This window comes from Centruroides sculpturatus, unplaced genomic scaffold (genome assembly GCF_000671375.1).
Source record: "Centruroides sculpturatus isolate CEXI.00-Female unplaced genomic scaffold, Cexi_2.0 scaffold333, whole genome shotgun sequence".
Lineage (NCBI taxonomy): Eukaryota > Metazoa > Arthropoda > Arachnida > Scorpiones > Buthidae > Centruroides > Centruroides sculpturatus.
Window position 1 is genome coordinate 238,600 of NW_019384637.1, and position 24,351 is coordinate 262,950.

Consider the following 24,351-nt stretch of genomic DNA (forward strand, 5'->3'; position numbering starts at 1 on the left):
AATTGTCCTTTACAAAAATTTTGCGAAATAGTAACATTACAACAGTTTTGGATAATTCTTTAAACTTTTCTTCAGATTTTAATAAAATTAATGATAAAAGAAAAAAAAGAACATCAGATTTTTTCAATAGTCCGTAGTTATCAAAACATATACAGTTACATTTATGAATTTTTTCTTCTTGTTTTCATCAAAGTGCATTGGAAAAAATTTTGAAAAATATGACAATTTAATTTTATTAAATTACTCCAATGTTTACTAAAACTCTGTTCAGAATAAAATTTCTAAATTAAAATTATTCACGCGTCCACAATTTGTCAAACAGAAAAATCATAAGTCACTTCCACATGAAATCACCGAAACAACAACAAAATCGTGTAAGACTGCTTTGTTGAAATTTGATGTACGCATTTTGTATCTAAAAAATATTAGAAATTATTTTAACAAATCCCATCCATTCATATATTTACAGGTCGGCGTTTTTTTAAATCAGAACAAAGACTTACGATTTGATTGATTCAAACGTCGTATTACACGTACGACGGTGAGCCAAATTGGAATAAGTTTCTTTATACCATTTGGTTCACACACGAAAGTTTATGATAAACAGCAGCTTCGTATCATTATTACATGACTAGTTATCATATATAATTTGTATGTATATATATATATAAATATAAATATAGTGCATATATACATAAATACATACATATATATATATGGTAAAACAATAAAATAATTTGTATACAATCGATAATCCATGTATCGTAACAACAAATAATTATAATTTATTTTAGAGAATTTCAAAATATAATATTCTTTTTCACTGTTCAATCCTGATGCTCGTGCTCCATTACTGGTGCATTCTCTGGAGTTTCATCTTGGCTATCAGTATTGAGATCGCCCGTTTCTACATTATATAAAGTTTTATGACATAGAGGACATATATCCTGAACATATAACCATTTCCTCAGGCAAACTCCATGAAAGTAATGATTACACCTAGTAATACGTGCATTATGCAGTTCCTGGTAACATATGGCGCAGACATCATCAAAATTTGTCAATTGTTCTTCAGTAGCTTCTGGCAGAGAGTTTATTTTATGGACTGCAGACCTTCTTTTCATAAAAACTTTCCATCCAGCTTTGGCTTGAAGCCAAATGTTGAAATAGGCATGAATGCACATCATGCAAGCTCTTATTGTCCCTCCTGATTCAAAGAGTAAAATCCAAGCACCATTGAAAAACAGAAAAATACCAAAAATAAATTCAACAGTATTTCCAGTGGCTCTGATATAATAAACATAGTCATCTAATTTTTCCCAGAAAGTATTTCTGTAAGCGTCGATCATAAATAATATATATACTAATAATGATATGATAACCTTGATAACTACTTCCACACTAAATGCAGAAACAGCTAAAAGCCATGTGCTAATAGTATGTTTAGTCCACAGCAAAGTCAAAAACCAGCATGGAAAAACTATAAGAAATGTGCAGACAATTAGTGCTCGGCCATGCTTGTTAAGTGAAGTGTTCCTTGAAGCACTTAGAGAAAGTAATAATGGATTGACCATGTTGTGGATAAAATGTAAAACTGCTGTAAAGAGGAGACACAAATTTCTATATAGTCTTAGAAACCTTTTTTCAGGTTCCATACCTGTCAGGCCTGTTTGCAAAGCTAAAATAAAGAATAAAATAGCAGAAACAGTTCCTATGCTCCTGTCTTCAGGATCTTCCAGTAGAAGAAATGTTTGCATAACATAACCAATATAATGAGAAATAGAAGATATGATACTGGTCATACCCATTACTGCTATTATGGTTTCACAACCCCTAACTAAAAGTTCCTTCACAACAAACCATATCATATCTAGAGTAACAGAAATTAAACCATTTGTTTGATATTCTGTATGAGCAGCATCAGCAAGTAAGAAGACACACTGTTCAGCTAACCTGGTTAACCAGAATACTCTAAGTACTTGAGGGACATGAAGACGAATCCATTGGTTTTCTAAAAAAGTATACATGCCATAATGTTGTATTATGCCTCTAGACCATTGATAACTGTTATGAATAGTTTCATATATCATCTGACAGTGTGTCAATGAATTTGCTACAATGAAGAAGAATGATATAGCAGCTGAAGCTAAAGGGGTGCATGTAAGTATGGCAGATGGTAGAGGAAGTAGACTTATTACTGTAGGCCCAATAAAAGATAATCCAATAGCTCTTAACGGAGACATGCATGGTGGAGTGTTATTAGAAAAACAAAATATCATGGCCAGAAACATTTGCAGAAGATAGTTTCCACTGAATTTTAAGAGAGCTCTCTTATTAATGGCAATCATTTCATAAACAATATTTGTATGACGTTCCGTCAGACTTGATACATATTTAATATATTCTTCATTACACACATAAGACCAGATAATAACTCCAAATGACGCAAATAGTAGATAAATTGATAAAAGTTGTTTGGTGTTTAAGACAAATACAACTAATGCTGCGATAAATCCTGTAAACAAAAGAAAAAGAGAAAAATTTAGCAATAATAATGATCAACATTAATCAATAAATATGTTATTATATACAGTAATATAATAATATAAGGTAACTTTTGTTGTGTTTTCCTGTTTAAAGTACATTAACTTAGTAACAAATTCCAGATCTATATATTACCATAAAGAATTGTTATTGATAAGTCTATCCAAAAAACTGCTTGAAAATTTGATGCTTCATTTGACTGTTAGAACAAGCAGAGCAAATCTCATCTGCTGCCTGCCTACAACAAAATAATAGTGTCACCTGTACATTGTTAACATGAAGACCAAGTTATTGGTCTTCATGTTAACAATGTTAACAATATATTGGTCAAGGAAAACATCTTGTGCAGTCCATTTACCATAAGCTTAGATTTAGTGCCTTGAAACATTTTCCTATTCTTAGAATTGAAGATGAAGTTACAGAAAACTTATTTCCCGTCTACTGTTGTTGACAGGACATGATTCTTAAAAACATCTCAAATGATGCATTACTATGTTCTTCAAGCATTGACAGAAATGCATTGAATTCCACAGGGAATTCTTTGAAAAAGAACAGTTGCCCAGAATAATTATAATGTGGAAAAAGTTTATCTCAATTTAATTTTTACCTGCCTTTGTAACTCAGAAAGTTTCAGAAAGATACATCATCTCACTCAAATCTTTACTAAAAATATTAATGATACAGTAAAACCCATGGAAACCAGAATTGGTAGAATCATATTTTTTCTGTTTTGAACAGGTTTTCATACTTTTTTATGTTCAAATTATATCAGTTAAATTACATACAGTTGTTAATTTTTAATATTAAAATCACTTTTACATATATAAAAAAATATTAAACTAAATCCAAATTAATTCAAAGTGAATCCATCAAATGCAAGTATTGAAAACTGTTCAATCTTAAAAGTTCTTGCCATTCCTGAGAAACTTGTGCTAGTTCAAGTACTTCTTGGATGTAATCCTTAAGAGCTTACACTGCAGCAAACAAGCCAATTCTAGTATCAAAAACCAAAATGTTTTGCTGTGCCACTGGAAGATCTAATCACATTACAATAATACAAAAATCTACCAAGTTATTCTGTGATCTTGCTTCTTGAAAATTTTAGAACTGTTTTCTTCAATCTATGTACTGTAATTATCATATTGTAAAAAGAGAAGACACTGAGGTCGGCGTTACGTGTGCGTTTTTTTAATCGCTAGTACTTTTGACAAACATATAGCCGTCGTCATCAGGCGAATACGAAGATTTACCGAAAGAATTAAACGAAAATAATCCGATTTGGAATAGAATGCTTAAATTTAAGTTGAAACTTTAGTCAAAGTCGTTAGGAACACGATAGAAATATAAAAAAATATTCGAAAAACGAACGAGCAGAAAGCTCCATGATGTGCGAATACGCACATGCGCAGATCTAGACACACACTGTACGCATTCTGGAGAATGCTAATTTTTACTTAATTGCTTGTATAGTGTGATCCATACACTGGGCAGCTCGAGAGTTGGAATGTTGCACGTGTCCAAGGTGGTAGTAAGAAGAGACTCCCATATGAAAACGATTTTTCGATCCTTACAGCTCTTGAGCATAACCGCTTGGGACCATAGCGAATTGTAACCCTGCTCAAGTACTTTTCTTGTGAGCTCTGTGGTGTGTCTACCCCTCGCAACATTGTTTTGGTGCTCTTCTAGTCAGCTTGCAAGCATTCTACTAGTGGCCCCGACATATCTTGCGTTTACTCCCATTGCAAGGTTTTCCAGAGGTACAGCATAGACCCCCGACTTCTCAAGCATGGAAAATTTATCCCTATCGTTACAAATGAGTTTGCGTAGGTTTGGAAGTGGGGTTAGTGGTAGTATAAGACCGTGCTGCTTAAAGATTCTGCAGATACATATAGAGAGGGGTCCCAGGTATGGCAACGATGTTTGTACCATTGAAAATTCTCTTTTGCTGCATAATGTGGTACTTGGAAACAGTGATTTCTTAACCATATTGAGCACATGCGTAAATTTTGCACGTGAAAAGCCAGCAGTGCATACCCCCAAACTTATGTTGTCTAACTCCATGTATACCAGCTCTTGCGAAGATGATAGTAAGTAAGCCCTTCTAACGAGAGAGGCAATGGCAGCATTAGCATATCGAGAAGGCTGAAAGGCCTCTGCTGGTATAATGTGTGGAGCTATGCTGGACTTGTGATGAACCGAGAATTGTAGTCCTTCTGAAGATATACATATATGCAGGTCTAAGAACGTTATTGCCGCATTGCTTTCTTTCTCCCAAGAGAAATTGATGGAAGAATATATGCTTGACAGTTGCTGCATAAAGATGAGGAACGTCTCATCTGTGTCTTCCCACGCTATGAGGATGTCGTCAACGTAATGCAAATACAGCCTCGGATAGTGGATGGCAAGCAGGGAATTGAACGTTCTGTGCTCGATCTCTCTCATAATAAGTTCTGCCAGGATAGCAGATAAAGGGGAGCCCATAGGAACCTCTTGCTTTTGTAAATAGATTTTCTGGTTGAAACGGAAGTAATTACACTCGGTGACGAAGTTGAGCACATCTCGTAAATCAAGCACCTCTTGGATTTTAAAGCCCTTTCTTAGAAGTAGAGAATTAGCCAGCATTACTGCCTCAAAGGTTAACACTGAGGGATATAAAGATACTACATCCAGCTTGTAAAAGGTGTAGGCGTCTGGCCGTAGTGTACCAATACTTGAAGTGATGGTAGATTTAGCAATTACAGAAGAGGGAGTAACATATGGAGAATTTGGAACTAATGCGCGAAGGAATTTAGCAAGCGCTTTTTCTAAATAATAGGTTGGACGAGACCGTTTGTTTACTAGCAGACGTAACGGCCAGTTTATCTTATGGGTTTTTTGGTTGAAAGAACAACCTAGAACACGCAACATTAGAGGGGGGATCGAGCGACCCAGTTAGGGTTGAGGAAACACCTGGTAAGGCAATGATTCTTCTTGCCTTTCTTAATACCGTCGGGGTAAGGTCCTCACTCATTTCCGAGGAATGCGACTGTGTTAAAAATTCATTGGCCCTGATGAGAAAGTCATTCTCTGTGCACAGCACAAACCTCCGGTCCTTGTCAGAGACTAGAAGTCTCAAGTTGGTTCTGGCAAGCAAGTGTTCTACTGTTCGAAGGTCCACAAAGCCCTTGGGCTTGCCGGATCTTTGTTTTGCTGTGGCAAGCTCCGTAATTATAGATAATTCCATTTGTGAACATGCAGTGTCCTTCTGGAATATTGTGGTATTAAAGTGGAATATTGACGATTATTCTGTATATAGATAATTATACATAATTACAAATAATATTCATACATCTCAAAATGCATCTGTAATAAAATTCGTAATATAACAAAGTAATATGCCAACAAACTAGTGAACAGACAAGTGAATACATAAAGATTATATTTATACATTTTAAGACAAATTAGAATAAGTATTTTTATATAAAAATGAAATTAAAGATGAAATTACAAACATATATAAAGAAAGTATGAAAACAAAGTAAGAATTTTGGGTGACATAACACCCAAGAGCAAGTCCTCAATTGTATATGGTGATACGTGAAAAACAAGAGAACCTCTTCGCTAGTCTATTGAATGCTTGATAGACATCTTCGCTCTTTAAAAAGTCAGAAGGAACACAAGGCCAGATAATATTTCTTTCCTGGAGCAGGAGAATAAGTTCCAGTCTTTCTTTTTCCAGGGCTACACAGTCGTAAATGTAATGTAGGGCACCATCTTCTACTTGACACACCGGGCACAGGCGAGATNCTATGAATTTAGTTTAGATCAGCAATTATCATCTAGATATTCATTATTCATTATTTTTTATTGCACAAACAACATATACATCCTGGTCCCGCAGAAAGCATTACTAGGGAAATGTTTACATGGATAAAATTCAAAGTACATATTTAAAAATAACAGAATTACAGTAAAATATTAATACGTTACAGAGGAATTCCATCAAATAATAATATTTACATTAAGATAAGTATTTTCATGAATAAAACAGAAACAAAATGTTATGTTTAAAGTGGAATGTTGATGATTATTCTGTATATAGATAATTATACATAATTGCAAATAATATTCATACATCTCAAAATGCATTTGTAATAAAATTCATAATATAACAAAGTAATATGCCAACAAACTAGTGAACAGACAAGTGAATATATAAGGATTATATTTATACATTTTAAGACAAATTAGAATAAGTATTTTTATATAAAAATGAAATTAAAGATGAAATTACAAACATATATAAAGAAAGTATGAAAACAAAGTAAGAATTTTGGGTGACATAACACCCAAGAGCAAGTCCTCAATTGTATATGGTGATACGTGAAAAACAAGAGAACCTCTTCGCTAGTCTATTGAATGCTTGATAAACATCTTCGCTCTTTAAAAAGTCAGAAGGAACAGAAGGCCAGATAATATTTTTTTCCTATTTTTTCCAGGAGAATAAGTTCCAGTATTTCTTGTTCCAGGGCTACACAGTCATAAATGTAATTTAGGGCACCATCTTCTACTTGACACACCGGGCACAAGCGAGATTCCCTATTTGTAAATTTGCATAAGTAGCTTGCAAACTTTCCATGGTTAGTGAGCAGTTGTGTAGTGTAAAAGTTTGCAGAGAACCATCGTAGATAATAAAAATAATTTATATTAGGAATGAACTGAAAAGTGTGGCCATTATGGTAAGAACTCCATCTATTTTGCCAGTCGTTTATGGTGTTTTTCCATAGCATCTGCCAAACAGTCTGCTTGCTATATCTATTGTATATTATTGGGGCTAAATTATCCTCGATGGCTAGTTTTGCAAGGGTATCTGCTCTTTCATTCCCTGACTCTCCTTGATGAACATGAATCCAAGTGATTGCAAATGTGCAATCACAGACACTAATGAAATAATTGATCTCAGCTACAATAGGATGCGACCCAATATTTTTAACAGCAATATATGCCAACATAGAATCGGTGTGTATATGAACAGAACGGCAATTATAATTGCAGTTGATCCATATGATTGCCATTCTTATGGCAGTAAGTTCTGCTTGAAATACACTGCAGTGATTTCCTAAATGAGATATCTGATAATAGATTTCAACAGAATTTGAATAGGTGACAAAGCTATAGCCTACTGCATTATTAATCTTGGACCCATCGGTATATGTATATATATATACATATCCGCAGAATCTATGCTGGTAAAAGTCAAGTTATATCTGCATGTTAAAAAAAGGTGTTTTATAAAAAGGGACAGGCCTTTCAATCTTCTTGTTATCAAGCATAACATAGCTTGTCTGAACATTCTTCCCCTGTCTCAGCAGTTGTATCTTTTGAGTTTGTATGATTATTAAATCAATAGGGGGTTTTCTTACGATAACTTGAAGACTTACACTAGATGCAGTGCGATACGCTTTAGTTATGATTAATAAGCCCTTTCTTTGGGAAGAGAGCAACTTCTGTTTTATATGCACTTTATTAGATGCCCACCCCCATGTGCGACATGCATAGGTAATTATGGGGATATATATAGAATTGTATACGATAGACATAGCTTGAGGGGAATGCCCCCAATTCTTTCTAGCCACCTGAGCAAAGCCCTGAAAAATTAAGCCGGTATGTTTAGTAATATAATCAATACGTGGGTCCCAGGTTAAGCGAAAGTCAAGAATGACTCACAAATATCAGAGAGTTTTCTCAATTTTTATAGTTTTACTGGACATTTTGAGATGTGGAACCCTAAGATATAAGTCGGGATGACCCGGCTTATTAAAAACAATCCCCTTAGTTTTTTGGGGATTGAAATCTAGTTTATACTTAAGGCCCCAGTTATATATGGCATTCAGCATGTCATTGCCCCTGTGCTCAAGGTCAGCTCTCGAACGACCCCCCAACAATACAAGCAGATCATTGACATAAGCAACCGTGATATGTTGTCCAAAATTATGGTCGAAAAAAGCATTGAAGGTGATATTCCAAAAGTTCTTTCCACAATGCCAATGGTAAATTGGCATTGTGGAAAGAACTAGCTATCAATATACATAGACCATTCTTATCAGGTGACTATATTGTAGCTTTAGTGGTTTATTGTAATAGCCTGAAGCTATAGGAATGAGGAAAGTAAATATGAATAATATCATATAGTTAAATCTGTTTTTATGAAATTTGGTTATACTGAAAAATTAACTTCTAATAATGGAACTCAGTTCTTATTAAAAGAGTTTAAAGAGTATCTAAACACCCATGGAACTGCTTAACACTGCTCTACAGGCCTCAAGCAAATAAGATAATAATTAACAGTGACTTAATCATTCTCTTCAACAATATCTAAAAACTGCAGCAACCAGAAAGTTCCCTGCAGAAAAACTTTTTGGTCATAAAACAATTGATAGTTTACCTATAACAGTTCACCATCCACAGTATTATCAGTTTATGTAACATGCTTCAGACCTAAAAGTGAATGGATCTAAAAAGGGAAGGAAGATGTTGTATCTGAATACAAGTGTTAGCAATCAATACCCATCTAATGGTCAAGAAAAAACTGCTTGTTTATAATCTAGTTCTCTGTCTATGGCTGTATGATAGAGAACAAAAAATGCTTTTGTTACAAACTTGTGTGCATATATCATCTGAGCTTCCTTTCCATAATAAATACAGTATATATACGAGGGCGGTTTCTTTCTCAACCTCCAATGGTCTATAAAAAAAGACAAGTGTAAATAACAAAATGAATTTATTACCAAAATTTAGGTACAAACATGGTTATTTTTCAACATAATCACCATAAAAATTGAGGCATTTGTCATATCTGTAAACAAGCTTTTCCATCCCCTCTTCATAGAATGTTGCTGCCAGTTCACCACCTTTAAACACCCAGCATATACAGTGGAACCCCAGTTAACGAACGTCCTGGTTAACGACCAAATCAGTTAACAAACTTTTATGTTGCAAAAATTTTGTCTTGGATAATGAACGTAACGGTATTTTGTGTCAAATTTTAGTTGATGTTAGGCATGCACGAGTTAAGCATTGCTTTTCCGAGTGTTTGTGCTATACTTCTTTTTTCAGTTTTGTGATTTATATATTTAATCAATATGGCATCAAAGAAAGAAAAAAGTCATAGTGGCAATAGAAAACAACAATGCACTATTGCATTTGAGAAAAATTTTGATTAAAAGAGTAAGACAATCAACTTTAGATCAATTTCTTGTTCCTTACGGAGAGTTTGTTTCTTTGTTAAGTTTTGGCAACGCAACACTTGGGCGATCTAACTAGGGAGAAGGCCTTCTGGAAGGTGTTTTTAAGGGAAACTGACCTCTATTTAGGCGTTACAGACGTGGAGAAATCCCAGAAAACTCCACGTGGCCAGCCCGTCTGAGCGAGGTGTGAACCCACGAATGAACTCCCCGTGTTCAAGGTACAAAGACCACTTAGCCACTGGTGGGTTTTTTTTATCGAAACAGACTTTGACTCGAAGAATCTTCCGATGAAGTGCTATCCGTTATTTTTTTGGAGGGAATTCCCCTTCTAAGCGTTAAGGTTCGTATATCTCCACTTTTCTGCCACCAACTACAACAAACAAAGGTATGTACAGTGCTATTTTATTAAACAAAGTGTACATGTTTGTTGCTGTAATGATAGATACTACGTTTTCCTACATTTTCATCAAAGAAAATTACTGTATATTACAAATAAAATGACAAAAATTTCGGAGACTAGAACGGACTAATTGCATTTGCATTAATTCCTATGAGAAAAATTGCTTCAGTTAACGAACAATTCGGTTAACGAACGGAGTCGCGAATGGATTAAGTTCATTAACTGGGGTTCCACTGTAGTCCCAATTTACTGCTGAGCAACTTCCACCTCTTTCCTGAACAGAAAAAGTGGCTAGGAGGCCAAAGGTTTGAGACTAATGGTGATCTTCAAATTAGGCCCCACTCAAATCATTGACGGTAACATTCTATGAACAGGGGATTTCAAAGCTTGTCTGCAGATTGACAAATGCCTCAATCTTCATGGTGATTATGTTGAAAAGTAACTCTGTTTGTACCTAACTTTTTGTAATAAAGTCATTTTCTTATTTACATTTGTCTTTGTTTTATGGACTATTGGAGGTTGAAAAAGAAACAGCCTTTATATATAAGCATATTAACATTAGCTGCTTTATTACAAAATTTACAATAGAAATTAATAATAAGAACATAAGAAAAATGTAAAGGAAAAACAATTTAGCTGATATATTGAAATGTATTAGACTTAACATAGCTTTGAATTTATTCAGATCTGATAATGATGATCACAATCATAACAGATCCATTTATACATATAGATTCATTATATTGATAGATTGATGTGTATATATATATATATAATGCATCAATTTTATACATACATATATATAAATGGTTCAAGTATCAATTATGATTATGATCATGATTAATTATCAGAATTGAATAAATTTAAAGCTATGTTAAGTCTAATACATTTCAATATATCAGCTAAATTGTTTTTCCTTCACATTTTTCTTATGTTCTTATTATTAATTTCTATTGTAAATTTTGTAATAAAGCAGCTAATGTTAATGCTTCCCTTTAATTTAATAACAGATAGCAGTTTAATCACATTTATCAATGTGATTAATTCTGGTCATAGTTTCACAGTCACTCCATGACTAAATGCTTTATCTTGCCAACTATAATATTCATCAATGATGTATCAAGGTTATCCTAAATGTCTCGTTTAGGTACTAATTTTGCAAACAGTGACTGCATTATTTACAATTTACACAACACTTTCAGAAGATATCTTAATGTTTCATGGCTGTTGGCATAAATTTTTTGCTCTCTTGTGATTTGACTCATTATTGTTATTTTCTTGAAAAATGACTGAATTGTCATTTCAGAAAAAGAAAACTTTTTCACCACTATTCTAGGATGGATCACCATGAGAAATGAAAGAAATGAATTGGAAGCGAGGAAAGTATTACAGGTGAGTCAATGGAGGAATTGATCTTGTCTTATATAAGTGCCAAAAAAGAGATTAATGTTCAGGAAGGAATTACACTTTTGTTGAAACCACAAGCCTCTTCAAATAATAAATTACAAGTACTTTTAGAATGATTAGATAGAATGCAGGCCTGAGTTGAAAATATAGACATTTCTATGGTAGATCTTGAATCTAAACACACTATCCTTGAAATTGATAAAGAGAAAGGTAACATTAGAAATGACAAATCGAACATACGAGGTCTGTTCAAAAAATATGCAGACTGACATCATAAAACAAAATGTACTTTATGTAGAAGTTACATGTCTGGGTACCCTTCAAAGTACTCTCCTTCCCAATGCATACACTTATCCCAACAGTGTTTCCACTTGTTGAAACAGTCCTGGTATGCTTCTTTTGTAATATCCTTCAGTGCCTTCATCACATTTGCCTTAATCTCGGGAATCATCTCAAATCTTCTTCCTTTCGAGGGTCTTTTGAGTTTGGGGAACAAGAAAAAGTCACAAGGAGCAAGGTCAGGTGAGTGGGGGGGAGAAGAACAGTGATCGAGTGTTTGGCCAAAAAGTCACGAGTTCTGAGGGCTGAATGGGCTGGAGTATTGTCGTGATGGAGAAACCAGCCACCACTTCTCCACATTTCTGGCCTTTTGCAACAGATGGAGTCCCTCAGACGTTTCAGAACTTCTATGTAGTAAGTCTGGTTCACTGTGGAGCCTTGGGGGAGGTACTCGTGGTGAACAAAACTCTAAGCATCAAAGAAAACTATCAGCATTACCTTGACATTGGATCAAACTCGGCAAGCTTTTTTGGGTCTGGGGGACAACTTGAAACATGCTGTACGCTTCATAGCAACATCACAGTAAGCCGTGTTGTAAAGCAAATGTTTCAGTTGCAGATTTTCCAAGTTTAACACAAAATTTCATAGTAAGTCGTTGCTCCATCAGGTCATTCATTCTGAAATCTGACAAACGAAAAAATTATACTTCACTAAAACCCGCATAGCTAATCAACAAATAAAGATATCTGTAATCAGGAAACGGGTTTATCATCAGACAATCTATATAAATCTAGTGACACCAAATGGATTCCACTGGAACCAACTGGAGCCATGCAATTCAATCAGTCTGCGTATTTTTTGAACAGACCTCGTAGAAATAAATGCAATATGTAATAATTTACATGAAAAGTTTATGAAATTGGAAAATAAAGAAAGAAGAAATAACTTTGTAATCTTGGATTTAGAGAATGGTGAAAAAAATGGATGATTGTCTATGCAAGGTTCAAAAATTATTTAGTGATAACTTGCAGGTTACAAATATGAATATCAAGCGTATTTATTGAATTGGAAAATTTAAACCTAATGCAAAAAGACTGGTTATTTGTGAATTGTTTAACTCTGAGGATAAATTGAAAATATATAAAAATATTAGTAAATTGAAAGGTTCAAACATATTTATTAATGATGATTACTTACCAAATACTAGAATTATCAGAAGCAAACTTAAGACTTTATGGTAAGAAATGCACTCAAAAGGAGCTACTAATGTTAAACTGCAATATAATAAATTAATTATGGATGATAAGACATTCGTCTGTAATTATTATAACAAAGTGGCTATTTATACATACAGTATGTATATGCAATTGGCTATTTATACATATATGTATACTCAATTGGCTATTTAGTACAATTGAACCAGAGGAACCTGACGAACAAATTCGGTCTAATAACGAGTCCTGTTCAAATCAATCAAATAAAAACTTAAAATTCAAAACTAAAATTAAATCCAAAGGAAGTCCGAAGAGAAAGATTAAGCAGACCACTTTTTACAAAAAAAAAAAAATAAATTAAAATACAGAATAAAAAGTAATATATTTTACTATACATATTGATATACCTACCAATCTACTTTAAATTTCATTACCTATATTTCACTGATTTAATGATACTTCATAGTTTATTGATTACTTTATTGAACAATATTCTAACTGAACTTTAATAAATAAAACTATTATTATTTATAATTGTGTAGTTATTATCAAAATATTAATTGTAATAAGAGCACATACAATCAGTATCCGGCCGGAATATAGGAACATACAGTCAGTATGTATAAATAGCCAATTGAGTATACATACTGTATGTATTAAATAGCCACATCCTAATTATACTATATTGAACAATATTGTAACTGAACTTTAATAAAAAAAATTTCACCTTTATAAGGTAAAATTTTTCAAATGGATAACAAACAACCTTTTCTAGGAATATAGCTTGCAATGATAAACATGATGATGAAATTAAGAATTATAAACAATATAATGTTTTATACTCGGATAATGATAATAATATGAAACTTCTTTTCTATAACATGGTATTTTCTTATGGTTTAAATAATAAATATTGCTTTCCTAATTTCTGGAATTCAATATATAAGATGGATATATTCTGTTTAGTGGAAACATGGCATACTTCACCGGTAATTGAATCAATGTTTTCTGATAAATATAAAATTTACCATCAAATAGCACATAGTTGTGAGGGACCTGGAAGGACAGTACTGGGTCTTCCAGGTCCTCACAACTGTTTTAAACTAGACACAGCTTCTAAGGTGAAATTATACTTCAATCATGATTTGTTTTGATTTTACAATTAGACATTGAGAAATCACCAATATCCAACTAATAGTGTCTTATATTCCACCCGACAACTATTTTGATGATGATTTTATGTACTGATTTTAATGCTCTATTGTGATATCCTAATCATTTGTCATGTCTTACTGGTGATTGATAATCTCAAAAGATCTAATTGTTAATGATAGAGGAAAAATTTTATATAAATTTTGTGAGGATAACAGTCTTCTTTGTTTAAATGACTTATTGCCAGGAGATGAAGAAGGTAATTTTACTATCATTCAACAAAAGGAGGCAATGTAATTGATTCTGTGATAGTATCACAAGATATATATTTTAGTGTTATAAATGATTTAAGTGTTTAACAGATATAGGCTCAGATTGTTCACCAGTTCTACTAACAATGTTCCCATTAGTATATAGACTCCCACAATTTCCATAAATACAGTAGAGTGTCGTTTATCCAGTCGGCAAATTTAAATTTTCGCTAGTGCTGTGGCACTGCAATCTTTGGCTATATCTTGGGCTACTGCAATATTTTTTTTGTTGTTGTGTGTGTTTTAGCTGGCAGCACTGGCACTTTTGTGTGGTGTTTTTCTAAGGACTGTGTGGTGCTGAATCGAACGTTTTTGATACTAGATCAACTTTTAAAGTATATTTTTTTTAGTTTTTATATTTTTCAATATATTTATTTTGTTTGTACAAAATAAAGAAATAAGTTTTAACGATACAATAGCCATGATTATTATTTTAAAAAGTTTACATCAGGCTTAACATCGACGAAAATTCAACTCAAAGCGACACACAATAGAGAAAAATTTCAACACGGGATAGGTTAATATATTTTTTCGTACATAATTGGTTATCCGAACAACCCCAGTCCCCAGTCCCCAATTGATTCGGATAAACGACGCTCTACTGTAATCGAGCTATAATTTGGAAATATTAATTATGAATTACAAATAAATTTGGCACTAGAGGGAGGCATTAAGCACCATCTTGTATTAAATTTATTAATTATAATATTTAATTAATTAATTTAGAATAAACCAGAAGAAAAGAATCAGCCCGAAGTGGGACTCGAACCTGCAACTTCCGCTTACTGTGCAGATGCATTGCCAGTTATGCTATCCGACCAATCAGTACAAATCAAATGCTAGGCATCTAAATCTGCTTCAGCTGATCCCTTCTGAGGAGAAGGGATCAATTGAAGTAGAACAAGATGAGATTGGTTAAAGCCAGATGATAGCAAGCTTCCAGCTGAGACCATTAGGCAGTTAAATCAGCAAAACTGAACAATACTGACATTTATGCCAGATCAGAAAACTGTCAAAATCAGGGAAGGAGAGTCAGTGTCAAGAGTGTAATCCCTTTATGGAAGTTGGGATCAGAGTCAATTTTAAAAAATATCAACTCGGGAGTCAGGTATTTTTCTGCTGACTCCCCATTCCTGGTCAGAACCAGCCCACATTGGATAGTTGCTAGCTGAGATTGAACTTAGTCACTGTGACTGCTTCTGAGTAAACATTAATTGCAGTGCAGACCTACTGCAAAAAGAGAATCAGGAAACTGCCTTGTCCTCTGGCTTCCTCACTCTATTCATCCATAGCAACTTCCTATGTGTAACACTCATGGACAGTATCATGAGACCAGAACAAATCTTGGTGACACAGTGGTTTCCCCTTTAGGGTGATGTCCTGTGCTGGAAGGGAGCCTATCATTATGCCATCAAACAATCAAAAATGTTCCAATTCCTTCCAAATATTTATCAGTTATAGCACTGTCATAAGTTAAACAATTAAATGAAGAAATCTACATGCAGATACTATATATTTTGACTGTACCCAAAAGGACAGAATCTATCACAGACAAATACAGTAATACTTCTCTAACTTGAAGTTACAGATGATTCAAGTTAGAGAACAATAAAGTGAAAAATACTGATTCAGAATAATCTGTATTTTTATCTCTTTTGCATTATATAAATAATTTTTGATAGTTTGTTGCTTTAAACAGCCCATTTAATACCTTTCAGCAAAATGTTCAATGTAACTAATAGAATCAAACAGTTTTGCTGGTACATACTGTTGAGATAAAGCAAGAGGTCCTCTTCCTTTGGACTGGAACATTGTCTGCAAATAGGTGTTGGATAATAGATAAATTAACTTAAAATTTCATGGAATTCCAATAATTAGAATCACTTTCAATAGACTAAATATTAAAATTCAAGTCAGAAAAGCTGAAAGTAATNCTTAGATATTTCTTCTCTTTTTCTAAATTCAAATAATTAAATATGTGATACAAAACAATATACAACAAAAATAATTAATAATAAATTGCGACAATAGATAAAGCAAGAGGTCCTCTTCCTTTGGACTGGAACATTGTCTGCAAATAGGTGTTGGATAATAGATAAATTAACTTAAAATTTCATGGAATTCCAATAATTAGAATCACTTTCAATAGACTAAATATTAAAATTCAAGTCAGAAAAGCTGAAAGTAATGTAAATCACTATCAGGGAACCACAAAAACCTTGAACTTGGAGAAGTTTGAGTTATGGAAATTCAAGTTGAAGACATTAAATCTTTGTGCTATTCCACTGAGACCTACCAAGTGCATTTTCTTTGAGTTAAAGATAAGGAGTTAGAGAAGTTTTACTGTATATGGTACAGATCATTTCATATATCTTGGCCAGGCAATGTGCAGTACTCAGTTGGCAGTTTGGAAGTTTTATAAAATATAAGACCTTCTTTTTGGTAACACACTGTGTTCCTGTGCATTTTTTACAGCCTTATCAAGATTTGTGAAATGAGCTGTAAGTAATTTTGTTATTATGCCTAGTACATTTTCTCTGATGTGATTGTGACAGCATTGTATATGAATACAGCCTTTGCAGATGCCTTTGTGTTTGGATTTGTGATGTCATTGAATCTCTGCACTTTTTTGGAAAATTTTTCTTTCTTTTTATTTATATACCTTTTATGAATCCATTCCATCATATTTTATAGAAAAATTAGTCATAAACCACAAATTTCTTTCAAAAAACCATAAATGTTTACTTCAGTAAATAGATCTGTGATGTCACTGCTATGGACTAATCCACTGCCAAAACTACTCAGTTACTTCCATTTTGAAAATAGTAAATTAATAAAACAATTTAATTATTATGAACATGTGATCTAAATAAACTGGCTAAAACTAGGTGTTGTGATCTTACTACTTAATCAGTGTCTATTCGTCCAAAAGCTGATAATTTAGTTTATTGGTTTCAACATAAAACCTAATGGTATGTGCAAATATCCTAAAATTGTTTAGAAGTCTTATCAGTATTATTTCTCATATATTTTCAATGTTTCTTTAAAATATAATGATTTGCTCTTGAAATATATCACTTTAAACTGTTTCCACATTGACCTACTAAGAATTACTTTATCATTTGATAGAAATTTTTTGAAGAGAAAAAGCAACCCTGCCAATCAGCATTCACTGGCACAGTTACATAGAAACATGAAACATCGAAAGATAATCTAATATAGTCTAGATCAGTGGTTCTCAACCAGGATCCATGTAACATTACTGGAGGTCCACAGAAAAAATACCGAATTGGGGTTCACAGTGATATTTTAGTGGTCTATAGGGTAATTCTACTTCAAAACAATTGTTTTAGAATAAACCAGAAGAAAAGAATCAGCCCGAAGTGGGACTCGAACCTGCAACTTCCGCTTACTGTGCAGATGCATTGCCAGTTATGCTATCCGACCAATCAGTACAAATCAAATGCTAGGCATCTAAATCTGCTTCAGCTGATCCCTTCTGAGGAGAAGGGATCAATTGAAGTAGAACAAGATGAGATTGGTTAAAGCCAGATGATAGCAAGCTTCCAGCTGAGACCATTAGGCAGTTAAATCAGCAAAACTGAACAATACTGACATTTATGCCAGATCAGAAAACTGTCAAAATCAGGGAAGGAGAGTCAGTGTCAAGAGTGTAATCCCTTTATGGAAGTTGGGATCAGAGTCAATTTTAAAAAATATCAACTCGGGAGTCAGGTATTTTTCTGCTGACTCCCCATTCCTGGTCAGAACCAGCCCACATTGGATAGTTGCTAGCTGAGATTGAACTTAGTCACTGTGACTGCTTCTGAGTAAACATTAATTGCAGTGCAGACCTACTGCAAAAAGAGAATCAGGAAACTGCCTTGTCCTCTGGCTTCCTCACTCTATTCATCCATAGCAACTTCCTATGTGTAACACTCATGGACAGTATCATGAGACCAGAACAAATCTTGGTGACACAGTGGTTTCCCCTTTAGGGTGATGTCCTGTGCTGGAAGGGAGCCTATCATTATGCCATCAAACAATCAAAAATGTTCCAATTCCTTCCAAATATTTATCAGTTATAGCACTGTCATAAGTTAAACAATTAAATGAAGAAATCTACATGCAGATACTATATATTTTGACTGTACCCAAAAGGACAGAATCTATCACAGACAAATACAGTAATACTTCTCTAACTTGAAGTTACAGATGATTCAAGTTAGAGAACAATAAAGTGAAAAATACTGATTCAGAATAATCTGTATTTTTATCTCTTTTGCATTATATAAATAATTTTTGATAGTTTGTTGCTTTAAACAGCCCATTTAATACCTTTCAGCAAAATGTTCAATGTAACTAATAGAATCAAACAGTTTTGCTGGTACATACTGTTGAGATAAAGCAAGAGGTCCTCTTCCTTTGGACTGGAACATTGTCTGCAAATAGGTGTTGGATAATAGATAAATTAACTTAAAATTTCATGGAATTCCAATAATTAGAATCACTTTCAATAGACTAAATATTAAAATTCAAGTCAGAAAAGCTGAAAGTAATGTAAATCACTATCAGGGAACCACAAAAACCTTGAACTTGGAGAAGTTTGAGTTATGGAAATTCAAGTTGAAGACATTAAATCTTTGTGCTATTCCACTGAGACCTACCAAGTGCATTTTCTTTGAGTTAAAGATAAGGAGTTAGAGAAGTTTTACTGTATATGGTACAGATCATTTCATATATCTTGGCCAGGCAATGTGCAGTACTCAGTTGGCAGTTTGGAAGTTTTATAAAATATAAGACCTTCTTTTTGGTAACACACTGTGTTCCTGTGCATTTTTTACAGCCTTATCAAGATTTGTGAAATGAGCTGTAAGTAATTTTGTTATTATGCCTAGTACATTTTCTCTGATGTGATTGTGACAGCATTGTATATGAATACAGCCTTTGCAGATGCCTTTGTGTTTGGATTTGTGATGTCATTGAATCTCTGCACTTTTTTGGAAAATTTTTCTTTCTTTTTATTTATATACCTTTTATGAATCCATTCCATCATATTTTATAGAAAAATTAGTCATAAACCACAAATTTCTTTCAAAAAACCATAAATGTTTACTTCAGTAAATAGATCTGTGATGTCACTGCTATGGACTAATCCACTGCCAAAACTACTCAGTTACTTCCATTTTGAAAATAGTAAATTAATAAAACAATTTAATTATTATGAACATGTGATCTAAATAAACTGGCTAAAACTAGGTGTTGTGATCTTACTACTTAATCAGTGTCTATTCGTCCAAAAGCTGATAATTTAGTTTATTGGTTTCAACATAAAACCTAATGGTATGTGCAAATATCCTAAAATTGTTTAGAAGTCTTATCAGTATTATTTCTCATNCTCAAACGGAAATAACACAGATGGTAGTTGCTGCGAGACGAATTGTTACCCATTTTAACCACTCTGGTATAGCACAAGAAAAGCTGAAATGCATTCACCAAGAACATAACTTGCCAAACCACCAACTAGTACAGGATGTAAGCACACGCTAGAATTCTACATATTATTTAATGGAGCGATTATTAGAACAAAAGCGAGCTGTTTCTTTGTACATAACTGATCACGAGTCTTTAAACAATTTAACACCTTCTCAGTGGGAGCTAATGGAACAATGTATCAAACTTCTCAAACCGTCTGAAGAGATTACAAAAATAACCAGCTCAGGTATTTCCTGCATCTCTGAAGTGATTCCAGAAGTTGTCATATTGTTGAAATACCTGAGAAAGGAAGAGACTGCAGACAGAACACCAAATTTATTGAGAATGAGATCTTCACTACAAGTTGAGCTTGAAACACGGTTCAACTTTGATGAGAATGACAAATATCTGGTTGCCACTTTTCTTGACCCGCGTTTCAAAACCAGTTTCCTGGGAATAGTTCAAACGCAAAGAGCAAAACAAAAAATTCTTTTAGAAGCTCTGAAAATTAGTCATGACGAGTCTACTAGTATGGATGATGATTCTTCTCCATTTCGTAAAAAAAGAAATATCAATGAAAATGATAAAACCATTGAAATACACGACAGTTTCTGGAACTGTTTTGACGAAGTCGCTACAGAAAATATGCAAAATGATGAGGATGTGGAGGAGAAAAGTGCTATTGCAAATGAGATTGATTTTTATATGAAAACTGTTCGCCTAGATCGGACGGCAGACCTTTACAAGTGGTGGTCAGCAAACGCAAAACAGTACCCAAGCCTGACAGAATTTGCTAAGATTTATCTATCGTCTCCCGGCAGTAGTGTATATAGTGAGAGGCTATTTTCAGAAGCAGGTATAGTTTATGAGGAAAAGCGCAATCGTTTGCTATCAACAAATGCTGAAAAAATTGTTTTCATTCATCACAACTTACCACTGATAGATTTTAAGTATTAAATGTAATAATTTGTGATTAAAATAAATACATTTTTGAGTAATATGTGAGTTTTTTTCCATGATTTGGTATTCGGTATTCGGCCAAATACCAAATATTAAAAAAAGTAGCCAAATAGGCCGAATACCGAATAGTAGCCGAATATTCGTGGCATCACTAAATAATATACAGCCTATGTCCACCCTGAAGTTCCATTCTAAATATTGGTGAAAGAATTTTTGAAATTGGATGAGTAGTTTCAGAGATTACCTCCTACATCCTAACTTAGAAACTTTACCTCTTTATAATATTAGTATAGATGTATACAACATATATATCTCATTGACAAAAGTCAAAGAGAAATTATAAAGCCTGGGTTTGTTAGGAGAATCTTATACCATCAGCATCATGTCACTTGACAATGACATTTCTGAACATTTTCCTTTCTTTTTTCATTAGTGAAAAATATAAGGTTTTTTTCCTGTGCAATGAGGAAAAGGAGTCCATGGGTAAAAAAAATGTTGAGAACCACTAGTCTAGATTATTCTTGACCTATATTGAGGCTTTGGACATACAGAATAGATGCTAGAGTTTAGATGTAGTTTATTCTGTCTCACTGGTGGAAACTCAAATTCCAGAATTGAGGTGCATTTACTCCATTTACTAGCTATAATGGAATAAATAAATCAATAGTATGAAAAATTACAACATTTAAAGAAAAAAAGTTCAAGGAAAGAAAAAAAATCTATAATTATACAAATAGAATTAATTTGTATAATGTATGGATTTTAAGTCACATTTTAGAATGAAAAGAAAAACATTTGAAATAAATATCACTGATATAAATATAATTAATAGTTTAATAGAAAAAAGAGTATTACATAATATGAACTGTTCTTATATACTCTTGATTCTCTAATGATCAAACAATTTGAATGGCTTACAGATAGTGCTCACAAGAGTGAGCATTAAGAATTCTTTGCTCAGTAAATGGCAGAATGCTGACTGAGCAATTAAATCTGAACAGTCTGTTCAAGAAGTGAGTAGCAGATTGGTTTGATGAGCACTAAGTTTCTGAATATACCCACTGCAAACACTTTTCCAAGGTAATATCTGGTCTTATCTAATTTTTAAAAATAACCAATCTTATAATATAATTGAGAGGGTTGATGATAATGATAATTATAAGCACAGAGCCTACGTTGAAACCATTAGTTTTTGAATACATTTGATCTATTACTTACTACATCCTAATTTTCACATATAGAACATGATATTTATGACAGAAGTATCAGTAATATGTTCTTAACAAATTATGATTTTATATCTTCAGATGAATTTGATGAAAGTTATTAAAACCTCAGTAAAGAGTTTTGGTTAGAATACATATATAAATTGGTTTTTCAAAAATTTAAATTCACAGAAATAGCAAAAATACTCAAAAAATTCAGTCTATTATATGGAAACAGGAACAAATAATAAGAAATATGACAGTATGAATGTATGTTATCTGAGTTAATAGAATATTTCATGTTATATTGTATGTTGCAAACAGAATAGGCTATATACTAAAGAACTACCAACACAAAATATAATTTGATATCATATTCAGTTTAATTTAGAACTAATAAATTCAGAATTTGATTATTTTTCAAATGAGTAAAATTTGTCATGTACTGTATAACTTATATACTTTGTCAGCATTATCAGTCAGAAAGTAAGGGTGCAACTATGAAGATGCAAATTTAGTAGTGAGCTATATAATTCTCGCAAAGGAAACCCTGCACAAGCGAGATGCGAGAAATATTGCCGGCAAGAGCAAATTTCTGGTTCTCGCACGTATCTGACAGGGTTTGATATTTATCACATCTCACTTCATACTCTCGCTCGCTTGGAAAATTCACTTGCTGGCGTCTGCATAGTCACACCCTAACAGAACATTTTCATATAATTAAAAGTAAATGAAATAATATTTTGAAATCACAATCATCAAATAATTTCTTCAGTAAAAAATAATTTCATATTAATATTTTAGAAAGAAAATGCGTTCTATACAAGTATTCAAATAACAAACAGTTCATTTAACTCTTACAACTGTTATCACGAATCAAACTATAATTTAAACATTAAAATTCGCTAATCGAACACTTGTTTCGATCTTTGTATTTCAATTAAGATACTGAATCGTATTATTAAAACCAACTGTTATTTATAATAATATCGGGAGTTTATAATATAAAAGACATATTTACATAATAAATTACTGTGGTAAATTTAACTAACGAATTAAATCATTTGTATAGAGTTAAACGAACTGACAAGGTTATTATGCAAAGACAGAGAACGTCACCTTGACTATAGAGGAGAAGCCATGATAGAGAGGCATTATCGATTTCGATAACAGGTGGCAAAACCTCGTCTTCTGAGTTTATATCCTGTTGTTCTGAAGATTCTACCGACTTGTCCGCATTCCAGCTGTTTTTAGCGATACCAAAACCCGCATTGAGCACCGCATCCATCAAGAAGACGGGCGGAACTCGTAGGATCACGTCCAACAAACTCCACACTTTGGCTCTCAGAGACATGTTTGGCTAGCGTAGTTCGTCCGGAATCCACGCCAGTCAAAAACCAAATTCGATTCCCGAAAAAATAAATATCATCTCAGATGCAAAGTCCAGCTTTTAGGCATCAAAAAATCCATAACACCACAATTTCCATTCTATGGAATGTACAGTGTGATTACAGTGCCCTCTGCTAACTTAGATATTTCTTCTCTTTTTCTAAATTCAAATAATTAAATATGTGATACAAAACAATATACAACAAAAATAATTAATAATAAATTGCGACAATTTATAATTATTTATAAAAATAATTTGATGAAATATATATATTCATTTTTGGTTCTTTCCCTGTGTTTTTTTTTAATTCTTTCCGCCCTGTGGGCACTAAGTGGCCTCTTTTAGCAAGTCCATTAAATGGATTCGGCCAGACCCACAATGGGGCGGCCGGGTGGTGAAGGATGAGGGTCAGCATATCCGGTCAGACCACCCCCTAAAAATTCTGGGGTTTTTTTCAACCCGTCCGGATTCGATTCCGGGTTTCTCAGAGCGGTAAACTGTCACCTTGACCGCTCGGCCATCCGGCCGTCTTCTCCTGTGGGTACCAAAGTCTTTTCATCATATTAATGAATTCGGTCAAGCCTACAATGGGGGCGACCGGATGATAATGAACAGAGTTCAACATATCCAGGATTTATCGCCAGTGATTGTTAATTCAAATGAAAACTTTTGACTTTTTCTTTTGTCTTTGCTTTGTAAGGTTGCCTTTTAGATGCGATAAGTGTCCTTTGAGGAAATCAAATCACTTCCAATAGGCCTAAGAAATAATTTTCACGTTGCTTGAACTC

General features: G+C 33.3%; 1 protein-coding gene across 1 annotated transcript; it reads right to left on the bottom strand.

Annotated features, from left to right (window-relative positions):
• Positions 1-762: 762 nt before the first annotated feature.
• On the bottom strand, positions 763-23,707 carry LOC111625883 (protein TRC8 homolog). Its single transcript, XM_023369132.1, has 2 exons — positions 23,293-23,707; positions 763-2,515 (listed from the first exon to the last, which is right to left on the bottom strand). Exons 1-2 carry the CDS (start codon positions 23,525-23,527, stop codon positions 828-830), a joined length of 1,923 nt encoding a protein of 640 aa, XP_023224900.1. The 5' UTR covers positions 23,528-23,707; the 3' UTR covers positions 763-827.
• Positions 23,708-24,351: the final 644 nt, after the last annotated feature.